Source organism: Giraffa tippelskirchi, chromosome 5 (assembly GCF_054371585.1).
Source record: "Giraffa tippelskirchi isolate mGirTip1 chromosome 5, T2T-mGirTip1v1.2.pri, whole genome shotgun sequence".
NCBI lineage: Eukaryota > Metazoa > Chordata > Mammalia > Artiodactyla > Giraffidae > Giraffa > Giraffa tippelskirchi.
In genome coordinates, this window is record NC_137279.1 from 169091784 (window position 1) to 169111007 (window position 19224).

Here is a 19224-nt window from a genome sequence, read left to right on the forward strand (position 1 = left end):
CTATCACTTTTACATTGTACTGTAACTAGCTGTTCCAAACTAAATCACTTGGATAACTGATTTAGCACTCTCTGCCTCAGTTTCCTCAAAACTATTTCTTGGGGTTGTTACAAGAGGGAAATGAGAAAACACATGTTAAGCCTTTGGTACAGAACCTGAACAAGCTGCTATCCTCATTGTCTTTATAGTAAATATTCCCATAGTCATTCCTCCTACTAAACTGAGTGCTCCCTGACTAGTAGGGAATCAGCTTTCTATCCCTCGTATCGTGCTCTTGCCTGTGGCATTTTCAAAAACCTAATCTGTGTTACCTCTAACTCAAACCCTTGGCTAGAAAAAGGAGAAAAGGGAAAACCAAAAACAGCAGCAGCATGATCATCAGCAACTTCATAAAATAAACAACAATAATAACAACAGCTACTATTTTTTGAGCACTGCTACTTATCAGGCACCATACTGAGTATTTATATACATTTTCTCTAACAGTACAATTCTGGAGCTCGGTATTACCATCCTCCTTTTACTGATGACCTCCTGCTCCACATTAGGTTTCTCAGGGAGGCGGGACTTCCTTTGCAAAGGAGGAATAAATACCGTAAGATATATTGGCCTATTTTCCTCAACAACTTGAGCATGCTATCTCAGTTGACATATTATGAGAACTCTGCAATCAGAATAGAAGTAAAATTAAACAGGGTACAGGTCAATATGTGTTTGATATGCTGCCTTTAAATCCATACAGGGACATTCCTGAGACTCTCTTCACCCACACTTCCAAGCCTCCCTCACACTTGGTGACAGACTGCTCACCTCATGCTTCACACTAGTCTATTTTGACCAATATCCCAGTTCCCTTGCTTCATTTGGGCCCCTGCCAATGACAACTGACAACTAGCAACTTGGATATACACTGAGCACAGGAGAAACTGTGACAACCAAACCACCTGGTAACATGAAAACCCTAACTACCGTCAGAGTATAGGAATGTTGTACTATTCAGAAGAGAAGACAGAATTGAAGTTATAGCGTTGTTTTTGTTTAGTTGCTAAGTCACGCCTGACTCTTTGCGATCTTGCGGACTGTAGGCTGCCAGGCTCCTTCTGTCCATGAGATTTCCCAGGCAAGAATACTGGAGTGGGTTGCCATTTCTTCCTCCAGGGGATCTTCCCGACCCAGGGATCAAACCTGCATCTCCTGTATTAGCAGGGAGATTCTTCACCACTGAGCCACCAGGGAAGCCTGAAGTTAGAGCTGCAGGGAGGCTAAGGCATGGTGAAAAGAGAAGTCAGTGTGACTAAGAGTAAAAAGGGAAAAGAGTTGTGGAGAAGCAGCACTGTATAATGAAAATAGCATGGGCTTCAATTCAGGCTCAGCAACCTTCCATATGTGGTACCTTGGATAAAAACTTCTCCAAGCCTCAGTTTCCTTTTCTATAAAATGGGAATAAAAATATCCATCTCACAAAGGTGTGGGGGTACATATGAGGATTATGGTGCCTAGCATCACATTACAGAGAAGGCAATGGCACCCCACTCCAGTACTCTTGCCTGGAAAATCCCATGGATGGAGGAGCCTGGTAGGCTGCAGTCCATGGGAGCGCTAAGAGTCGGACACGACTGAGCGACTTCACTTTCACTTTTCACTTTCACACATTGGAGAAGGAAATGGCAACCTACTCCAGTATTCTTGCCTGGAGAATCCCAGGGACGGGGGAGCCTGGTGGGCTGCCGTCTATGGGGTCGCACAGAGTCGGACACGACTGAAGCGACTTAGCAGCAGCAGCATCACATTAACTGCACTCTAAATGTCTGCTGCCTTTCCACTCCATTCCCTTCTTTTATGCATCAGAGGCTCACTTCTAGAATATAACCACCTCCAGAAAAGATTTCTAGTCAATCATTCTCTCCAAGATTAAAAAAAAAAAAATCCCATTGACACTCATCCCCATTTGACTTAAATCATCCACATACAAGGGCTTAGCTTAAATCTTTTTTATATGATCCACTAATTCCACCTACTAGGCAGTCCCACTCAAAGCAGATATATCCTCATTAAAGCCACCAACCCAGCAAAGATGCAGCTTCTTTTAGTTTACCTGAATTCTAATTCTTTTTCCAGGGGTATGAGTCAAATTGTCTTAGGGTTCTCCAAGTTTAATATTAACAAAATGCAATGATGAAACATAACCTGACTTTATATGCTGAACCAATGTTATATGTGGAGTACACCGATTAAAGCCACCACAATCATGAAAATGTTCATAAACTGCATGCAATGTTAGTGAAGGAGGTTGAAAGGCCAAAGATGACGTTGGCAGAAGTATTTTCTTAGAGAGTTCACCATCAAGTTAGCTAAAAGGTGAATGCAGTCTAGACATTACTAAAAGATAGCGCTTTAACTCTTGGCTATTTAACCTGGAGTCAGAGAACTACCTGAAAGTGTGCAAGCAGGAAGACTCCTCTAGAATAATGATTTTCAAAATGTGAGACCCTTAAGGATAGGCGCTTAGCTTTGCTCACTACTTTAAGCTCAGGAAACAGCCTAGTGCCTGGGATACAATAAGCATTCAATTATTTGTTGACAATGAAAATGAATGAATGGATGAATAAAAAGAAAGAGTGGCTACAATAAATTGAACACTGGTATTTTCTCAAAGTTCCTAGGGCACGGATGTAGGCCCTCAACCCTTTGACTTTTACCAGAGCAACTATACTTTTTTCTGTCTCACATCTAGGCTTCTAAATAAGGTTGCACACGTAAAATGCTTTTATTAAAAGTTTGAAAAACAGAGAAAATCTAACTATCATTGTAATTTCCTTCACTGAATTCCTATTATACTTGTAAGTGTATATAATGTAATGCTCATTGTTCCCTAAGTCATGGGGCTTCCCAGGAGGAGCAAGTGGTAAAGAACTAGCCTGCCAATGCAGGAGACATAAAAGACATGGGTGCAATCCCTGGGTCAGGAAAATCCCCTGGAGGAGGGCTAAGTCAGTTTTGAGTCCCCAAAGTTTCTTGAGATATGAGACTACATTTTACATAAGTAATGCTTGCCTATTCAACCTTCCATATAACCTGTACTTTCTTATACACTGACTCCTCAGAGAAAGTTTTAATTTTCTTATATCAAGCAACAAGTGGACATTTTGTGCCAACACACAGTGCAAAAGTGTGTTGCAAAAGCCTGCTCAGCAACAATTTAGTTCTTATAGCATCACTGCCTCCACTGGAAGAGTAGTGCTCATGCAACTATTTTAATATACTGCACATTTATTCTATCATTCTTTTAATTAGTAGAAAAAGAGAAAAACTAAAGTGTCAATAGGGGTGACAATTAATCTAAGCTTTATACACATAACAGAGAAATCAATTGAGAAATCATTAGGCATGCTACAAGCAGTAAATCTTGATCATCAATAGGACACTCCTTAGACTTTAGCCCCTAAGACTTTATAGTCCATTGCCTATACGTTCATTTTTAAAAGAAAGGTATAAAATGTATGAATATGTCTTATGAATAAATGTTATGTCTAAAAGTCAAGGTGTCATTAAGGACTTCATATTATGTGGTGAGAATGCACCCCCTTTACACCCTGCAAGTCTGTCCAACTCAGTTTACTTCCATGCACATTTTCAGTTATACATTATACATTAAAGTAGGGAAATGCTCTTCTTTATATACCTTCGTTTACTCTTCACAATAATACCTACCAGCAACATGTTCCAAATTAGATAAAAAGATTACTCAGCAAGATATAATTAATGAGTCTACCCTTTCAAAAAGGAGAGTATAAGAAAAGCATGAGCATACAACCACCACCAAAAATGAGGGCAGAATGAGTAATTCACCAAACAAGAAATAAACACATTAAAAAAACATTCTTGAGGACACTGGGTTGGCATTCTTTTAAAATTAAAATGCTAAATGCTAATGATGTGATGAAGCAGAAGGGAAATATAAATTGACAATCTCCCTTGAAAGCTATAGGGGAAGATTTATATACGGAATAAAGTATTACAGGACTATTAAAACATTTATGTCTTTTGTTCTGACAAGTTATTTATGAATCTATCTACCCTAAGCTAAATAGAGATTTGGCTGAAGACTTACGTATGAGGACATTCAACACAGTATTATTTAATATAGAGAAAAATCTGTAAAATACAGATGAATGGTTAAGTATGATTATTTATTAAATGGTATGCAGAGTACATCATGAGAAACTCTGGGCTGGAGGAAGCACAAGCTGGAATCAAGATTGCCGGGAGAAATATCAATAACCTCAGATATGCAGATGACACCACCCTTATGGCAGAAAGTGAAGAACTAAAGAGCCTCTTGATGAAAGTGAAAGAGGAGAGTGAAAAAGTTGGCTTCAAGCTCAGCATTCAGAAAACTAAGATCATGGCATCCGGTCCCATCACTTCATGGCAAATAGTTGGGGAAACAGTGGAAACAGTGGCTGACTTTATTTTTCTGGGCTCCAAAATCACTGCAGATGGTGATTGCAGCCAGGAAATTAAAAGATGCTTACTCCTTGGAAGGAAAGTTAAGACCGACCTAGACAGCATATTAAAAAGCAGAGACATTACTTCGCCAACAAACGTCCGTCTAGTCAAGCCTATGGTTTTTCCAGTAGTTGTGTATAGATGTGAGAGTTGGACTATAAAGAAAGCTGAGCGCCGCAGAATTGATGCTTTTGAACTGTGGTGTTGGAGAAGACTCTTGAGAGTCCCTTGGACTGCAAGAAGATCCAACCAGTCCATCCTAAAGGAGATCAATCCTGGGTGTTCATTGGTAGGACTGATGTTGAAGCTGAAACTCTAGTACTTTGGCCACCTGATGAGAACAACTGACTCATTTGAAAAGACCCTGATGCTGGGAAAGATTGAGGGCAGGAGAAGAAGGGGACAACAGAGGATGAGATGGTTGGATGGCATCACCGACTTGATGGACATGGGTTTGGGTGGACTCCGGGAGTTGGTGATGGACAGGGAGGCCTGGCGTGCTGTGGTTCACGGGATCGCAAAGAGTCAGACATGACTGAGTGACTGAACTGAACTGATAACACAAACTGTTAGAAACCACATTTTCTTAGATCATTCAGTGTCATGGGAAATTTTTCATAATATAATATTTAAAATTGAAAGTATGGAAATTTATTTACACAGAATGACTCAATTTTGTAAAATTCACACATACAAACACACACTTTCACACAAACAACTGAAATATCAGAAAGGAATCCACAAGCATGTTACTGATAATTATCTTCTGGTGGCAGGATTATGGGCAATTATTAGTATCAGCTGTATACTACTCTATTTCCCCAAATTTCTACAGTGAGCAGTTATTAATTTTACTACTTAAAAATGATGAAAAAGGAAATGGGGGGATAAAATGTAAAGAACTAAGAAAAAATAAAGCTATATATCAACCAATCCTGGCTATTCAGTAAGCCAACCGGTCCACAATTGGTTAAATTTTGATAAACTGTAATTTCAAAAATTCAGGGAGGATCACAAACAGAAAGCAAATTAAGAAGAATGGTACACCATTGAGATCCAATTCTCCTACAGTAATCTAACAAATTCCCAATACATGAATTATCTAATTAGAGAATTAGTTATAGGGGATTTATTTCCCTTAAATGAAATCTATAAATGGTTATTTTGTTTTGAGGAGGAGTTATCTCATAAAAAATAAAAACTATAACCACAGAGGGAAATTTTTTTAAGTGCATAATCAATAGAATAATGGACTGTTTACTAATGATAATGCTGAGATGGTTATTTTTAAAGCAGAAGCCTACAACTATGAGTTAGTCTTTTCTTCTAAATGATTAATGATGCAGATGTGTCATGCCATGTCGATTGATGTTAATGCAGTAAGGGTGATGTTGCCCTAATATCCTTGATCAATATAACATTTCTGAATTAAACACTTTCCTTCACCACTGGGCTGATGTTTAGTAATTTTGCATTTTAATAAATAAGCAAGCTCTAATGGACTAAGCTGGCACCGTCAGCCATCAGTGCAGCAGATGACTTCTGCTAGACTTACACAGTTCCTAAAGGTTCTTTAATTTAAACACTTTTGATTGTTTAAAAATGTTGCATTTTGTCTTATACAACTTGTATTGCTTTAAAGGTATACCCAAATAAATTTGCAAACAAATTTCATATTGAAATCACTTTGAAAACACACTGATTAAAGAATGTCTTTAATAAAATCCTTTGAAAGTAAAGGATTATTTTATACTGAAAGAATATACATACACATATTGCTAATTTTCACCCTATAAAAATTTAGATTTTTTTTCCACACACCAGGTTTACTTAAGGCAAGAGACTCCTTCTATGTAGGTTGTTGCTGTTGTTTGGTCGCTAAGTTGTCTCCAACTCTTTTGTAACCCATGGATTGTAGCCTGCCAGGCTGCTCTGTCCATAGGATTTCCCAGGCAAGAATGCTGGAGTGGGTTGCCACTTCCCTCTCCATGGGATCTTCCTGACCCAGGGATCAAACCCTAGTCTCCAGCATTGGCAGGTGGATTCTTTTACCACTGAGCCACCAGGGAAGCCCTTCTATGTAGGTTGCTGTGCTTAGTTGCTCAGTCCTGTCCGACTCTTTGCGACCCCATGGACTGCAGCCTGCCAGGCTCCTCTGTCCATGAGGATTCTCCAGGTAAGAATATTTGAGTGGGCTGACATGCCCTCCTCCAGGGTTTATGCAGGCTCGGTTCAGTTCAGTCGCTCAGTCGTATCCGACTCTTTGCAACCCCATGAACTGTAGCACGCCAGGCCTCTCTGTCCATAACCAACTCCCGGAGTCTACCCAAACCCATGTCCATCGAGTCAGTGATGCCATCCAACCATCTCATCCTCTGTCGTCCCTTTCTCCTCCTGCCCCCAATCCTACCCAGCATTAGGTCTTTTCCAGTGAGTCAACTCTTTGCATGAGGTGGCCAAAGTATTGGAGTTTCAGCTTCAACATCAGTCCTTCCAATGAACACCCAGGACTGATCTCCTTTAGGATGGACTGATTGGATCTCCTTGCAGTCCAAGGGACTCTCAAGAGTCTTCTCCAACACCACAGTTCAAAAGCATCAATTCTGCGGCACTCAGCTTTCTTCACTGTCCAACTCTCACATCCATACATGACCACTGGAAAAACCATAGGCTTGACTAGACGGACGTTTGTTGGCAAAGTAATGTCTCTGCTTTTAAATATGCTATCTAGGTTGGCCATAACCCTCCTTCCAAGGAGTAAGCGTCTTTTAATTTCATGGCTGCAATCACCATCTGCAGTGATTTTGGAGCCCAGAAAAATAAAGTCAGTCACTGTTTCCACTGTTTCCCCATCTATCTGCCTTGAAGTGATAGGACCGGATGCCATGATCTTAGTTTTCTGAATGCTGAGCTTGAAGCCAACTTTTTCACTCTCCTCTTTCACTTTCATCAAGAGGCTCTTTAGCTCTTCTTCCCTTTCTGCCATAAGGGTGGTGTCATCTGCATATCTGAGGTTATTGATATTTCTATCGGCAATCTTGATTCCAGCTTGTGCTTCCTCCAGCCTAGCATTTCTCATGATGTACTCTGCATATAAGTTAAATAAGCAGGGTGACAATGTACAGCTTTGATGTACTCCTTTTCCTATTTGGAACCAGTCTGTTGTTCCATGTCCAGTTCTAACTGTTGCTTCCTGACCTGCATACAGGTTTCTCAAGAGGCAGGCAGGTATTCCCATCTCTTTCAGAATTTTCCACAGTTTGCTGTGATCCACACAGTCAAAGGCTTTGGCATAGTCAATAAAGCAGGAAGAGATGTTTTTCTGGAACTCTCTTGCTTTTTCGATGATCCAGCGGATGTTGGCAATTTGATCTCTGGTTCCTCTGCCTTTTCTAAAACCAGCTTGAACATCTGGAAGTTCATGGTTCACGTATTGCTGAAGCCTGGCTTGGAGAATTTTAAGCATTACTTTACTAGCGTGTGAGATGCATGCAATTGTGCAGTAGTTTGAGCATTCTTTGGCATTGCCTTTCTTTGAGATTGGAATGAAAACTGACCTTTTCCAGTCCTGTGGCCACTGCTGAGTTTTCCAAATTTGCTGGCATATTCAGTGCAGCACTTTCATAGCATCACCTTTCAGGATTTGAAATAGCTCAACTGGAATTCCATCACCTCCTCTAGCTTTGTTCGTAGTGATGCTTCCTAAGGCCCACTTGACTTTGCATTCCAGAATGTCTGGCTCTAGGTGAGTGATCACACCATCGTGGTTATCTGGGTCATGAAGATCTTTTTTGTACAGTTCTTCTGTGTATTCTTGCCATCTCTTCTTAATATCTTCTGCTTCTGTTAGGTCCCTACCATTTCTGTCCTTTATTGAGCCCATCTTTGCATGAAATGTTCCTTTGGTATCTCTAATTTTCTTGAAGAGATCTCTCATCTTTCCCATTCTGTTGTTTTCCTCTATTTGTTTGCATTGATCCCTGAATGGGTTAGCTATGTGAAACTCTGAATAGTGCCTAGTATAAAATAAACATTTGATAAATGTAGCAATCATTATCATTATTCCAATACAGTATCAGTAACATTATAAATCATTATATACATATATAAAAGCATTAAATAGATATAATTTTTGAAGGTAAAATTCAAATAACTGGATATCTTTCTAATTAGTATGAATTATGGTCCATTTAGTCTTTTATTAAGTTGTCACATATGAACTGCTGATACATAACTACTTTTGAATGATAAAAACAGTATGTACTTTCATATGGTTGAAGCTAGTAGCTTTCACCCCAACCTCTCTGATCATTCCTTTGAGCCTGTTGATGGTCCCACCCTAGCATACTGCCAGGTTTGGAGGTGCTCTTCCCATTCACATCTGCCAGAAGGTTCATAACCACCACCAAAGTTTTAACCACAGACTAAAATATCTAGAAGGTTTTAGCTAGCTCATAGATGCACTGCACTGGTCTCCATAATTGAACTGGAAGATTTAATATGCACATATTCAAACTCTTGTACATACAAAAAAAATCTGGATTTCTGGCTTCTCTTGAAAAACTGGACAGTTTCCTCCTAAAAACATTGGACAAGCATTACCAAAAGTCTACAACTGTCTGGAATTAAGTACCAGCTACCCCTTCAAACAGGGCATAAGCTCTCCTAATCACTAGTCTTCAGTCAGCTTTACTCTTCACTCCTTTACTTATCTGCCTATCCCCGAAGCATTCAATTTTCTAAATTCTATTAATAATTCTACCTTCGAGTAATATGTTCATAATCACTAATCTCCATCTTCAGCCAAGAAAGGAAGGCATGCATGTTCGGTCGTGTCTGACTCTTTGTGACCTCAAAGACTATAGCTAACTAGGCTCCTCTGTTCATGGACTTTTCCAGGCAAGAATACTGGAGTGAGTTGTCATTTCCTTCTCCACAGGATCTTCCCAACCCAGGGACTGAATCTATGTCTCCTGTGTCTCCTGCACTAGCCAACAGATTCTTTACCACTGCACCACCTGGGAAGCCCAGACTTAGACCCAACTGACATCACCATCAATACGTGTATGTCCCAAAGACACCTCAAACTTAAGAAGTCCCTCACCATCTCTGTTCTAGATTCTCTATTTCAGATGTTGACAACATCCAAACAAAGTAGTAAGCCACGTCTTACGTATACCTTTACTACTCTCATTCTCTCAGCTCCCATTTCCAAGCCATCAACAATTCCTAAAGATTTACTTCCTAAAAATCTCAAGTCTGTTTTCCTCTTCTTTTTCCCCATTACCAATGGCTTTAATCCACTCAGGGGCTTAATCAAGGCTCTTTATCTAGAGAACCATGTCTTACTCTATCTTCTCTCTGCTTAAAACTCTGCTTCATTAGCTCCTACCAGACCTCAGGATAAAAATAAAACCTTTTCATATTAGACGTAGGCCTCTGCCTCAACTCCTGTCCACTGTCCTAATGGTACCAAACATTCAAAGTTCTTGGAACACATATGGTAGCATCATATTTCCATACCTTTGCAAATGCTACAACACCCCTCCGCCTGGTAAACTTCTCTTCAGACTTCAGAACTCTACCAGGTAGAGGAGGTAAGGAGGGAGAGGTGAGAGACAGAGCCTGGTGACAGGGACTTTTAGTTTTTATATTATGTAATTCTGGACAACCTGAAATTTTTTAGAACTAGTATAATTTTAAGTTGTTATTATTTTAAAAAGAATTACTTGGTAACAAGAAAAACTCTGCTCTTCTGTGAAGTACTGAGTGACTATCTCTTTTGCCTCTCCATTATTTCAGTGTCCTATACATATTTCTACTACTATAGCATATTTCATACTACATTATAATTACTTCTTCACAAACTCTCTACCATCCTGGCTTATGTCTTATCAACCTATATACAGTTCTGAGTACAGGGAGTTACCCATACTATTCATACATTAAATATTTGAACTCAACAGCCAGTCTAATTGATACCAAAACTGCTGTCCACACAGTGTCTAGCTAAGAATCCAAATGCAAACAACTCTGGCTGACTGGTAGAAAAAGGAATCATTTTTAACTCTTATCAGAAGAGCTGGTTTATAAAGATGAACTGGCAATCATTTTCTTTTTAATCTCTGAAAAATGACAGAATGAAGCTGTAGTTTTCAAATCTGTTTAAAGCTCTAACATGCAAGGACTATAATTTCAATTATTACCTAAAGAGGGGAAAAAGGAATTTTTTTTTCAAAACTAAAGTTAATTTAAATTAACTTTGTTTTGTTTATTTTATGATATCTCTTTAAAATTGTAGCTACTGTGAAATATCAAGCTACCAGAACTGAGAATCATTATAATGAAAAATTATCTATTGTTTCAGGAAAGTTTGTTCTCTTCATGGCACCAGTCCTCTTTATGATTAACAAAATATGTTTCAGGATACAGGACATGTAGGTCAACTAGAGAGTCAAACCACAGTGGGAATGAAGATGACGGATAACAGCCTGTTTACATATATACCATACACCTGACTCTCTTGTTACTATGGATGAACTGTCTATGCTCTGAGCCAAATGCAATGCCCTCCCTGTGTATTAGGTTTCATCCTGTCTTGCTGTCTCAAAAACACCAATCTAATAATTCTCCCTTTTCTCTCTTGCATCATCGACTTTTCCCTCTCTACTGAGTCCCTACCAACAGCATAAGAACGGCATGTCATTATTGCTCTCATCTTTAAAAACACTTATTTCCCTCTCCCAGCTACTACTGTATTTCTCACCCTCCCTTTATAGCAGAACTTAAAAGCACTGTCTATACTCTTACTTTTAAATTGCCCTTCTCAAGGTTATCAATAGACTTAATTGTTAAATCTTGTGATCATTTCTCAGCCCTGAACTTTCTCAGTCAAGAGCATTTGACATAGTTGCTGATGCCTCTCATCTCCAAGAAACATTTCCTATCTTGGTCTTCTGGGTACCACATTCTTTTCAATCTCTTTTGCTAGTTCCACTTCTTCTCTGTGCTTTCTAAATAAATGTTAGAATGTTCCAGAGTTCATTACTTGGACCTCTTCTCTTTTCTCTCCATACTGCCTCCCAAATTCTCACGGCTTAAATACCATCTATATGCCAATGACTCCCAAATTTATTACTTCAGCCTGAACTTTTCTCCTGAACGCCACACTTCAATTGCCTACCTGACATCTCCATTTGGACATCTGATAGGCATCTAGGACTTGATTATAAGCATGTCCAAGGCTAAGCTCCTGATGCCCACCTGTCCCCCACCCCCAACTGGTTCCCCACCTCAGTTAATGGCAACTCCAGTCTTGCTCAAGTCAAAAATACGGTGTCATCCTGTCTTCCTACTGTCTTTCTTTCACATGCTACAGTACGACCTTCAAAAAAATATAATACCTAACAACAAACTACTACTTAGCAATATAAAAGGAACTACCAATACATGCAACAAGATGGACAAGCATTAAAAACATACTGAGCTAAAATAAAGCCAGACCAAAGAGAGTACCTACTGAAAGATTCTATTTGTGTGAATCTCTCCAAAAGAAAAATCTAATCTTTAGCGATAGAAAGTATATCAGTTGCTGTCTGGAGCCAGGGGCTGGAGTGTAGACTGACAAAAGAATAAAAGAATCTTCTGGGTGACAAAAATGTTCCAGATCTTGATTATGGTAGCAGCTATATGAGTAAGTAAATTTGTCAATATTCACTGAATTTTATAGAGTATACATTTTATTGTGTATTAATTACACCTCAATAAAGTTGATTAAATATACATGCACAATTCAACCACTTCTCACTTCCTCTCTACTTCCACTGCTACCACGTGGGAGCCGCCATCATCTCTCTTCTGGATTACTCTAGCCTCCTAATTAGTTTCTCTGCTCTGTTCCTGCCTCTTGCATTTTATTCTCAAAACAGTGGCCAGAGTGATAACTGTTTAAAAATCACATCATGTTACTCCTCTGCTTAAAACCATCTATAATGGCTTCTTATCTCAGTAAAATTCAATGTCCTTACTGTGCCATATAAGGCCTCATACAACGTTACCTCTTAGACATCATCTCACACTACCCTCCCCATGGTTATCCGCCCTCCAACCAGAGCTGGTCTCCTTGCTGTTCTTCAAATATGGCAGGCACACCCTTTTGCACATACTGTTTCCTTTGCCTGGAGTGATTTACTCTTCACCATCATCCCCAACAAAGCCATATAAGCTTGTTTCCTCACTTCCTTCAGGTCTTTCACTGAAAGGCATCATCCCAATGAGTCTCCCCAGCCATCTAAAATTTTAAACCACCCCCTACAAATATACACACACAAAACCTCACACTTCTATTTCATTTTCTCCTTTCCTGTGTTTTTTTTTTTTTTTTTCTCCCCAGGACTTGGCACTGTCTTATTTCCTTATATTTTACCAATTTATCTTATCTATTGGCTTTCTCCTCTACCAGATTAGATGCTACAGAGGGGAGGAATTTCATATTTTGTTCACTACTGTATCCCCAGAACTTAGAATAATGTCTAAAATAGATGTTGAACAAATTAGTGGATCTAAACAAATTCTAGCTTTCCCTTTAAGAGTTGAAAGTAAGCAGAATTTGTTTTATAGATGTCTCAATTGATACTTCACTTGCTTCAAAAAATTCTATTAAACTTTAAAAAGTCAACACATTTACACACATCCTAATGTATATCCATCTTAACTTGCTTTCAATTCTAATCAAGAATATAAGACCTTAGACATTGAAAATTTCATCAATTTTTCAGCAAACTTATGAGCAAGGACCTACGAATGCAAAATAACTCTTATTATGTCCAAGAATATAAAGAATATTAGAGTTCTTTACAAAAGCCAAATAATCTCATGTTGTCTGAGACTTCCAAAACTATTACAGTAGAAAATAAACTAATGAATCCAACAGTCTCAGAACTTAAGTATTCATTTAAAAAATACATGTAACACTTATTTATCCTTGTCATTTAAATGATTCATTAAAGGACTCACTTGTTTTACAACCAAACAACATAAATACGGAAGTGTTAAAGGGAAGATCAGTTTAACATAAATAATTTAAATCAGAGAAGGTAGAGGTGCCTTTGCTCTAGAGGCCTGAGTCTCCTCTCCTTTAAACAGGCAAACAATACAGCTTCTGAAGTCCAAAGATGTCTCCTTAGTAACTGCAGAGGAGAGAATTTCATACTGCAGCCTTTACCTGTATCTAGCAGCTACTACTTGAAATACATTAAAGTATTCAAGTTCATTCAAGTAAAGAGTTCCAGAGTGTGGGTATTATCTGGTTTCACTGATAAGCAGCATTACATATTTAACCTAAAAATAAAGGCCATGGACTTTCTTAAATTAAGATTTTAAATGTTTTATGAAATTAAATGTAGTAGAAAATTTCAAGAGAGCATTATTAGTTAAAAGCAGTTCTGAGTAAAGAATATGAGCAGACATAATAAATACTCTAAGAATGCTTTTTCCTAAAAGCATTAGAGATATTGCAAGTGAGTACACTGGCTTGTCTTTATTATATATAAGCTGCATCTTTCATTTCTATGTGTCAATTTCTTAAACAAGACAATGAAGAAAAATTACTGCAATATACTATCCTAATACAGAAGGACAATAGCTGTCTGAACATCTCACATAACATATTTGGTCACTGTTAGACTTCATAACCAAAACATTTTTAAACAATAAATTGATTTACTATTATTTTTTTATCCTGGTATACCTAGCATCTATCACAGTGCATTGTCACTTGTAGTTCAGAAAAAGTGCAAATATTCTCAATTTCTAAGTTTCTTGCACTGCTTTAAAGATAAAATAGAGGTTACTCTCGATAGGAAAAATAGCAAAAACATTAGTATCAAAGCTAATAGACACTTCTAACAGATGAGAGTACATTAGGACAGGATCATTAAACCTGACTTTTATTTACTGGTTTAGAGTTTTCAAAGCAAGATGAAATGAGAATGATCATCCAGTACCTTACCCTTTCTACCGGTGAACCATAGCATGCAATGCCGAAACATAGCAGTGGCAGATGGCATTTGGTGTTATTAACTATAAAAAGGATAATAGCAGAGAAATGACGGCTGGCAGACAAGGCACAGAATGCAGATGAAATGAGTGCAAACTTGTAGTTCTTGAAGCAAAGCAAAACCTTTAAGCCAAAGGCTGCCACTAGCTTCAATTTAATTTACATTTTGAGTTTTACAGGGACAAACACTGCAACCTTCACAATCAGTCTTTAGACTCTTGATGCAGAAGCAGAGCCATACTCCTCGATAAAGAAGATCAGCAACCTTCTGTAAACACAAGCCAGCAGCAGCAGCAGCAGCCCATTACTCTCTCCCTTCACTGATTTTTATCGTTTTAATTTTTAATCTCCAATTGCAGCCAGATCCATAGTCGTTTCAAAGAGATCTGTATCCGCTGCAGATACGATTAAATCCCTGCCTAACCTGCAGTACCCACTTCATCCAGAACGTTTCTGTGCACTCGTTCATACAGGATCAGTTGTAAAAACCATTCTAGTCATCCAGCAAACAACCCAAAGGAGAAGGAAAGAAGCAGTTGGGACTGTGAAGAGAAAAAATCTCTTCTTTCAGCTCACCCTGGAAATGGAAGGTTTTCTGATCAACAGTTATTGTGAAGGTGCTGTCGTCCTCATCGTCTATACCAATCACAGCTCCCTGTGAAACAAAGAGCAAAATCCCAATAAGGCAAACAATGACATCAGCAATATTCGCTACTGCTACAGCCCTGGAATGCTCAATGCACCGAGGACACTGGAAGCAGGCTAGACACAGAAAAGGGAACCTGAGACTCCAGCGTTGCTTAAAGAGGAGGGGGGTGGCAGGGTAGTAGCAGTCTGCAAGGGTACTTTCTACTCTTGCTTAAGGGGCATGGATATGGTGAGGACGAGGGGATAAACACAGAATCTAAGTCTAGAATCTATTTAAAACCCAGCCATTGACCCTTTCTGAGTTTCGGATTGCTCTCTAAAATGGGAGTCACCTCAGTTGTTCTGAGGCTCAAAGAACACTAGTGCTTTTCATCAGGCTGCTTCTGTGTTACATTTATTAGTAAGAAACACCAGGTGACAACTGCTTCAAAACCCTGTCCCAGTGGCTTCTTCCAGGTGTGCTCTGCTACTGCACTTCCGTATCATACTGTGACCATCTATGTCTGCCTTCTCCCATTGAATTGCTATGAGATCTAAGGACTATTTTGAGACATGGCATTATAAGTTGCTTGTTTCAGAAGGTGGATAGAGTGCGTTTTAAACTTTTTCTTTTTTTGTATTCAACTATATGCAGCCATATTAAAACACTATAAAGCTATGAAAAACGGAGCCTACTGGTCAGTGTCCTTAAGAAATAAGGGTCCTAAGTATTCCAAACAGAATAGCTAGAGAACATGACACAAGTACAACACCCCACATTGGTGACAAAAGAAGCAGTATACCACTGACAAAACCAGGGCCTTGTAAAATGGGATTGAAAGGACTTAAGGGGCCAAAATTCCAAACCTTGTGAAAAAAGGCTACTCCTATCCCAGGAGTTTCAGGTAATAGAGTCAAACATTTACAGGTCACCCATGCCTTCTATAGTTCTTTTTGGAGAAGGAAATGGCAACCCACTCCAGTGTTCTTGCCTGGAGAATCCCAGGGGCGGAGGGGCCTGGTGGGCTATAGTCCATGGGGTTGCAAAAAGTCTGACACGACTAAGCAACTAACACACACACACACACACACACACACACACACACACACACGCCACTTTACTTTTGCAAAAGACCTACATTAGTATAGATCGTCCCAACTTATGATAGTTTGACTTAGGACTTTTCAACTTTACAGGTGTGAAAGCCATAAATACTCAGCAGAAATCATACTCTGAATTTTGAATTTTGGTCTTTTCCCGAGCTAGCGATATGTGGTGATACTCTCTCATGATGCTGGGCAGCAGCTCCCAGTCAGCCATGTGATCACAAGGGTGAACAAGAAACACTGACAACCATTCTGTATCCAATTAACCACTCTGGTTTTTAGTACAGTATTCAACAATAATTTATTATTACATGAGCTATTCGACGTGTGTGTGTGTGTGTGTTAGTCACGTTCGACTCTGCGACTCCATGAGCTGTAGCCAACCAGGCTCCTCTGTCGATGGGATTCTACAGGCAAGAATACTGGGGCTATTCAATACTACATTATAAAACGGGCTTTGTGTGAGATGATTTTGCCCAATTATAGGCTCACATAAGTGTTCTGAACATGTTTAAGGCAGGTGAGCCTAAGCCGTGGTATTCAGTACATTAGGTGTATTAAATGCATTTTTGACTTATGATAGGTTTACTGTATGTAACCCCATTGTAAAGCTGTACCTGTTTTCATTTACCAAAAGAAATCTGGAAATTTTCCAGAAAATAGGTGAAAAGCAAAAATAGCATTCAGCATTTGTTTTGCCCAAAGCCATTACAGAGGAAGCGCACACCACAAACAATAAGAGTAGAACCGCCAAGCTCCCTCCTCAGCAACTACACTCAGCATCTCAGCATCAAGTTGTCATAGCTTTGAACTGTATCTATGAGCATCTGGGCTTTATCTCTATTTGTTTTGTGTATACGTTAGGAAGCAGCATCCTAAGGTAATTGCTTTTCTGCTTTCCCCATTTTGCCTTACAAAAGGTTTCATAAGAATACTCATCTTTCAGATAGGAGAGGAAACCTGTGTTCATTTCTTCTCAGAGACTGTCTGGATGAACCCCAATTCTATCCAAATCCCATCAACCTGCATTACCTTAGTTATTCCTCTGTACTATATTGAGTAGGGGTTTTTATAACTATTTTCAGATACAGAAAGTGTATCCAGAATATAATGACTTACCCAGGTCATACAGAGTTAACGGCAGAACCAGAACCATTTTGCATGGTACCTATTTATTCTATGACAGCAAATAAAGACACACCTTAGTGGGTAAGCATGTGTGGGAACAACTCATTCAGGTTAAATTAATTTCATGGTTAGTGGAGTTAACCTTCCAACTTTATGATGCAGCAAATATCTGCTAAGTCATAACTAAATAGAGCATATATACTGTTAACAGATACAGGCTTAGAATATATAACAATAGTGCCTCTGGTAGAGGAGACAAAACATGTAAAAAGATGAATATACATAAAACAAGGCAAAAAGTGACCTCTACTTGGATGAACTTTGAAAACATGCTCAATAAAAGAAGCTAGTCACAAAGGACATATTGTATGATTCCATTTACATGAAATGTCCAAAACAGGCAAATTCATAGAGACTAAGAATAGGTTAGTGGTTGCCCAGGGCTGGGAGGTAGGAGAAGGAGGTGGGGTAAAATGAGGAGTAACTGCTAATAGGTATGAGTTTCCTTATAGGGTGATGAAAAAAAATTCTAAAATTGAAATTGTAATAGTAGTTGCACAACTCTGTGAACACACCAAAACCCCTGAAATGTCTACTTTAAATGGGTGAGTTATATCTCAACTGTTGAGATATAATAACTGACCACCATCCCAAACTTGGGTTCTTTCTTTTTGGCCCCTTAACATAAATTCATCAGTTAACTAGTCAACTCAGAAACCTCTATGTTCTAACACTTGTTCTCTCTTATTCCATCACCACAAGTTGTGCTCATTCCACTTCCAAACTATAATCTCAAATTCTCCCAACTCTTCTTCATTCTATGAACTGTTATTGCCCTATTTCAGGTTTTCATCACTTCTTGCTTGATGAAGCAATCTGTCTTTAGTCTGGCTACCTTTAGTCCACAGTCCTTGCTATTGCCAGAATAGCATTTATAAAGCACAAACTCTTACAGGAGCCTAAGATATTTAAAGAGAAGGCAATGGCACCCCACTCCAGTACTCTTGCCTGGAAAATCCCATGGATGGAGGAGCCTGGTAGGCTGCAGTCCATGGGGTCGCTAAGCGACGGACACGACTGAGCGACTTCACTTCCACTTTTCCCTTTCGTGCACTGGAGAAGGAAATGGCCACCCACTCCAGTATTCTTGCCTGGAGAATCCCAGGGATGGCGGAGCCTGGTGGGCTGCCGTCTGTGGGGTCGCACAGAGTCGGGCACGACTGAAGCGACTTAGCAGCAGCAAGATATTTAAAACTTTCCTTGGCTCTCCATGAACTATGAGATAAAGCCAACAATTCTTCATAATGCCATTCAACATGGTTCAAAATCTGGCCCAATCAACATTTCTACTGTCATCACCCAGCCACTTCTTCCTCACCTCACAGAGACCCTGTAGGTACTCAGCCTCAAGATTTCTTCTATGCAATGAAAGAAAACACCAAGCAATTTCACTTTTTCATGTCCTTCCTCAAGTTCAATTCCTACCATTTGCTAAACAAAAGCAAAACCCCACATTCCCACTAGCGACCACCTCCTTTCTTACTGCTTTCACCAGGAGGAGCTTTTTGAAAACTGCCCACACCTTAACCTTTCACCTACTCCTGGCAATTAGCTTCCTTTCCCATCTCTGCACCAAGTTTCACTCTCACAGCTCTTCAATACCTCTTTACTACACTAGCGTTTTGTCACAGAACACCACTCTGAAGCACTGCTACTGCTCCTGACCACTTCTTTTTTAAAACTTGCTCTTTCAATGACTCTTAATTACTTAAGTTGTGCTTCAGAAACATTTCTAT

General features: G+C 39.2%; 1 protein-coding gene across 34 annotated transcripts in view; it reads right to left on the bottom strand.

The window, feature by feature from the left end:
• The window catches only part of OSBPL9 (oxysterol binding protein like 9), a 157522-nt gene that overhangs the window by 92521 nt on the left and 45777 nt on the right, over positions 1-19224 (bottom strand). For 27 of the 34 annotated variants that reach the window (XR_014052245.1, XR_014052244.1, XM_081485449.1 and 24 more), the window contains one exon: positions 15143-15221. The exons of the other annotated variants lie outside the window; for them this stretch is intronic. Coding sequence is in view for 25 of the 27 variants with exons in the window: in XM_081485449.1 (XP_081341575.1) it covers positions 15143-15221 (79 nt within the window). In the remaining 2 variants the exon portion in view is untranslated. The remainder of the gene's footprint in view (positions 1-15142; positions 15222-19224) is intronic. 34 annotated transcript variants of the gene reach the window in all.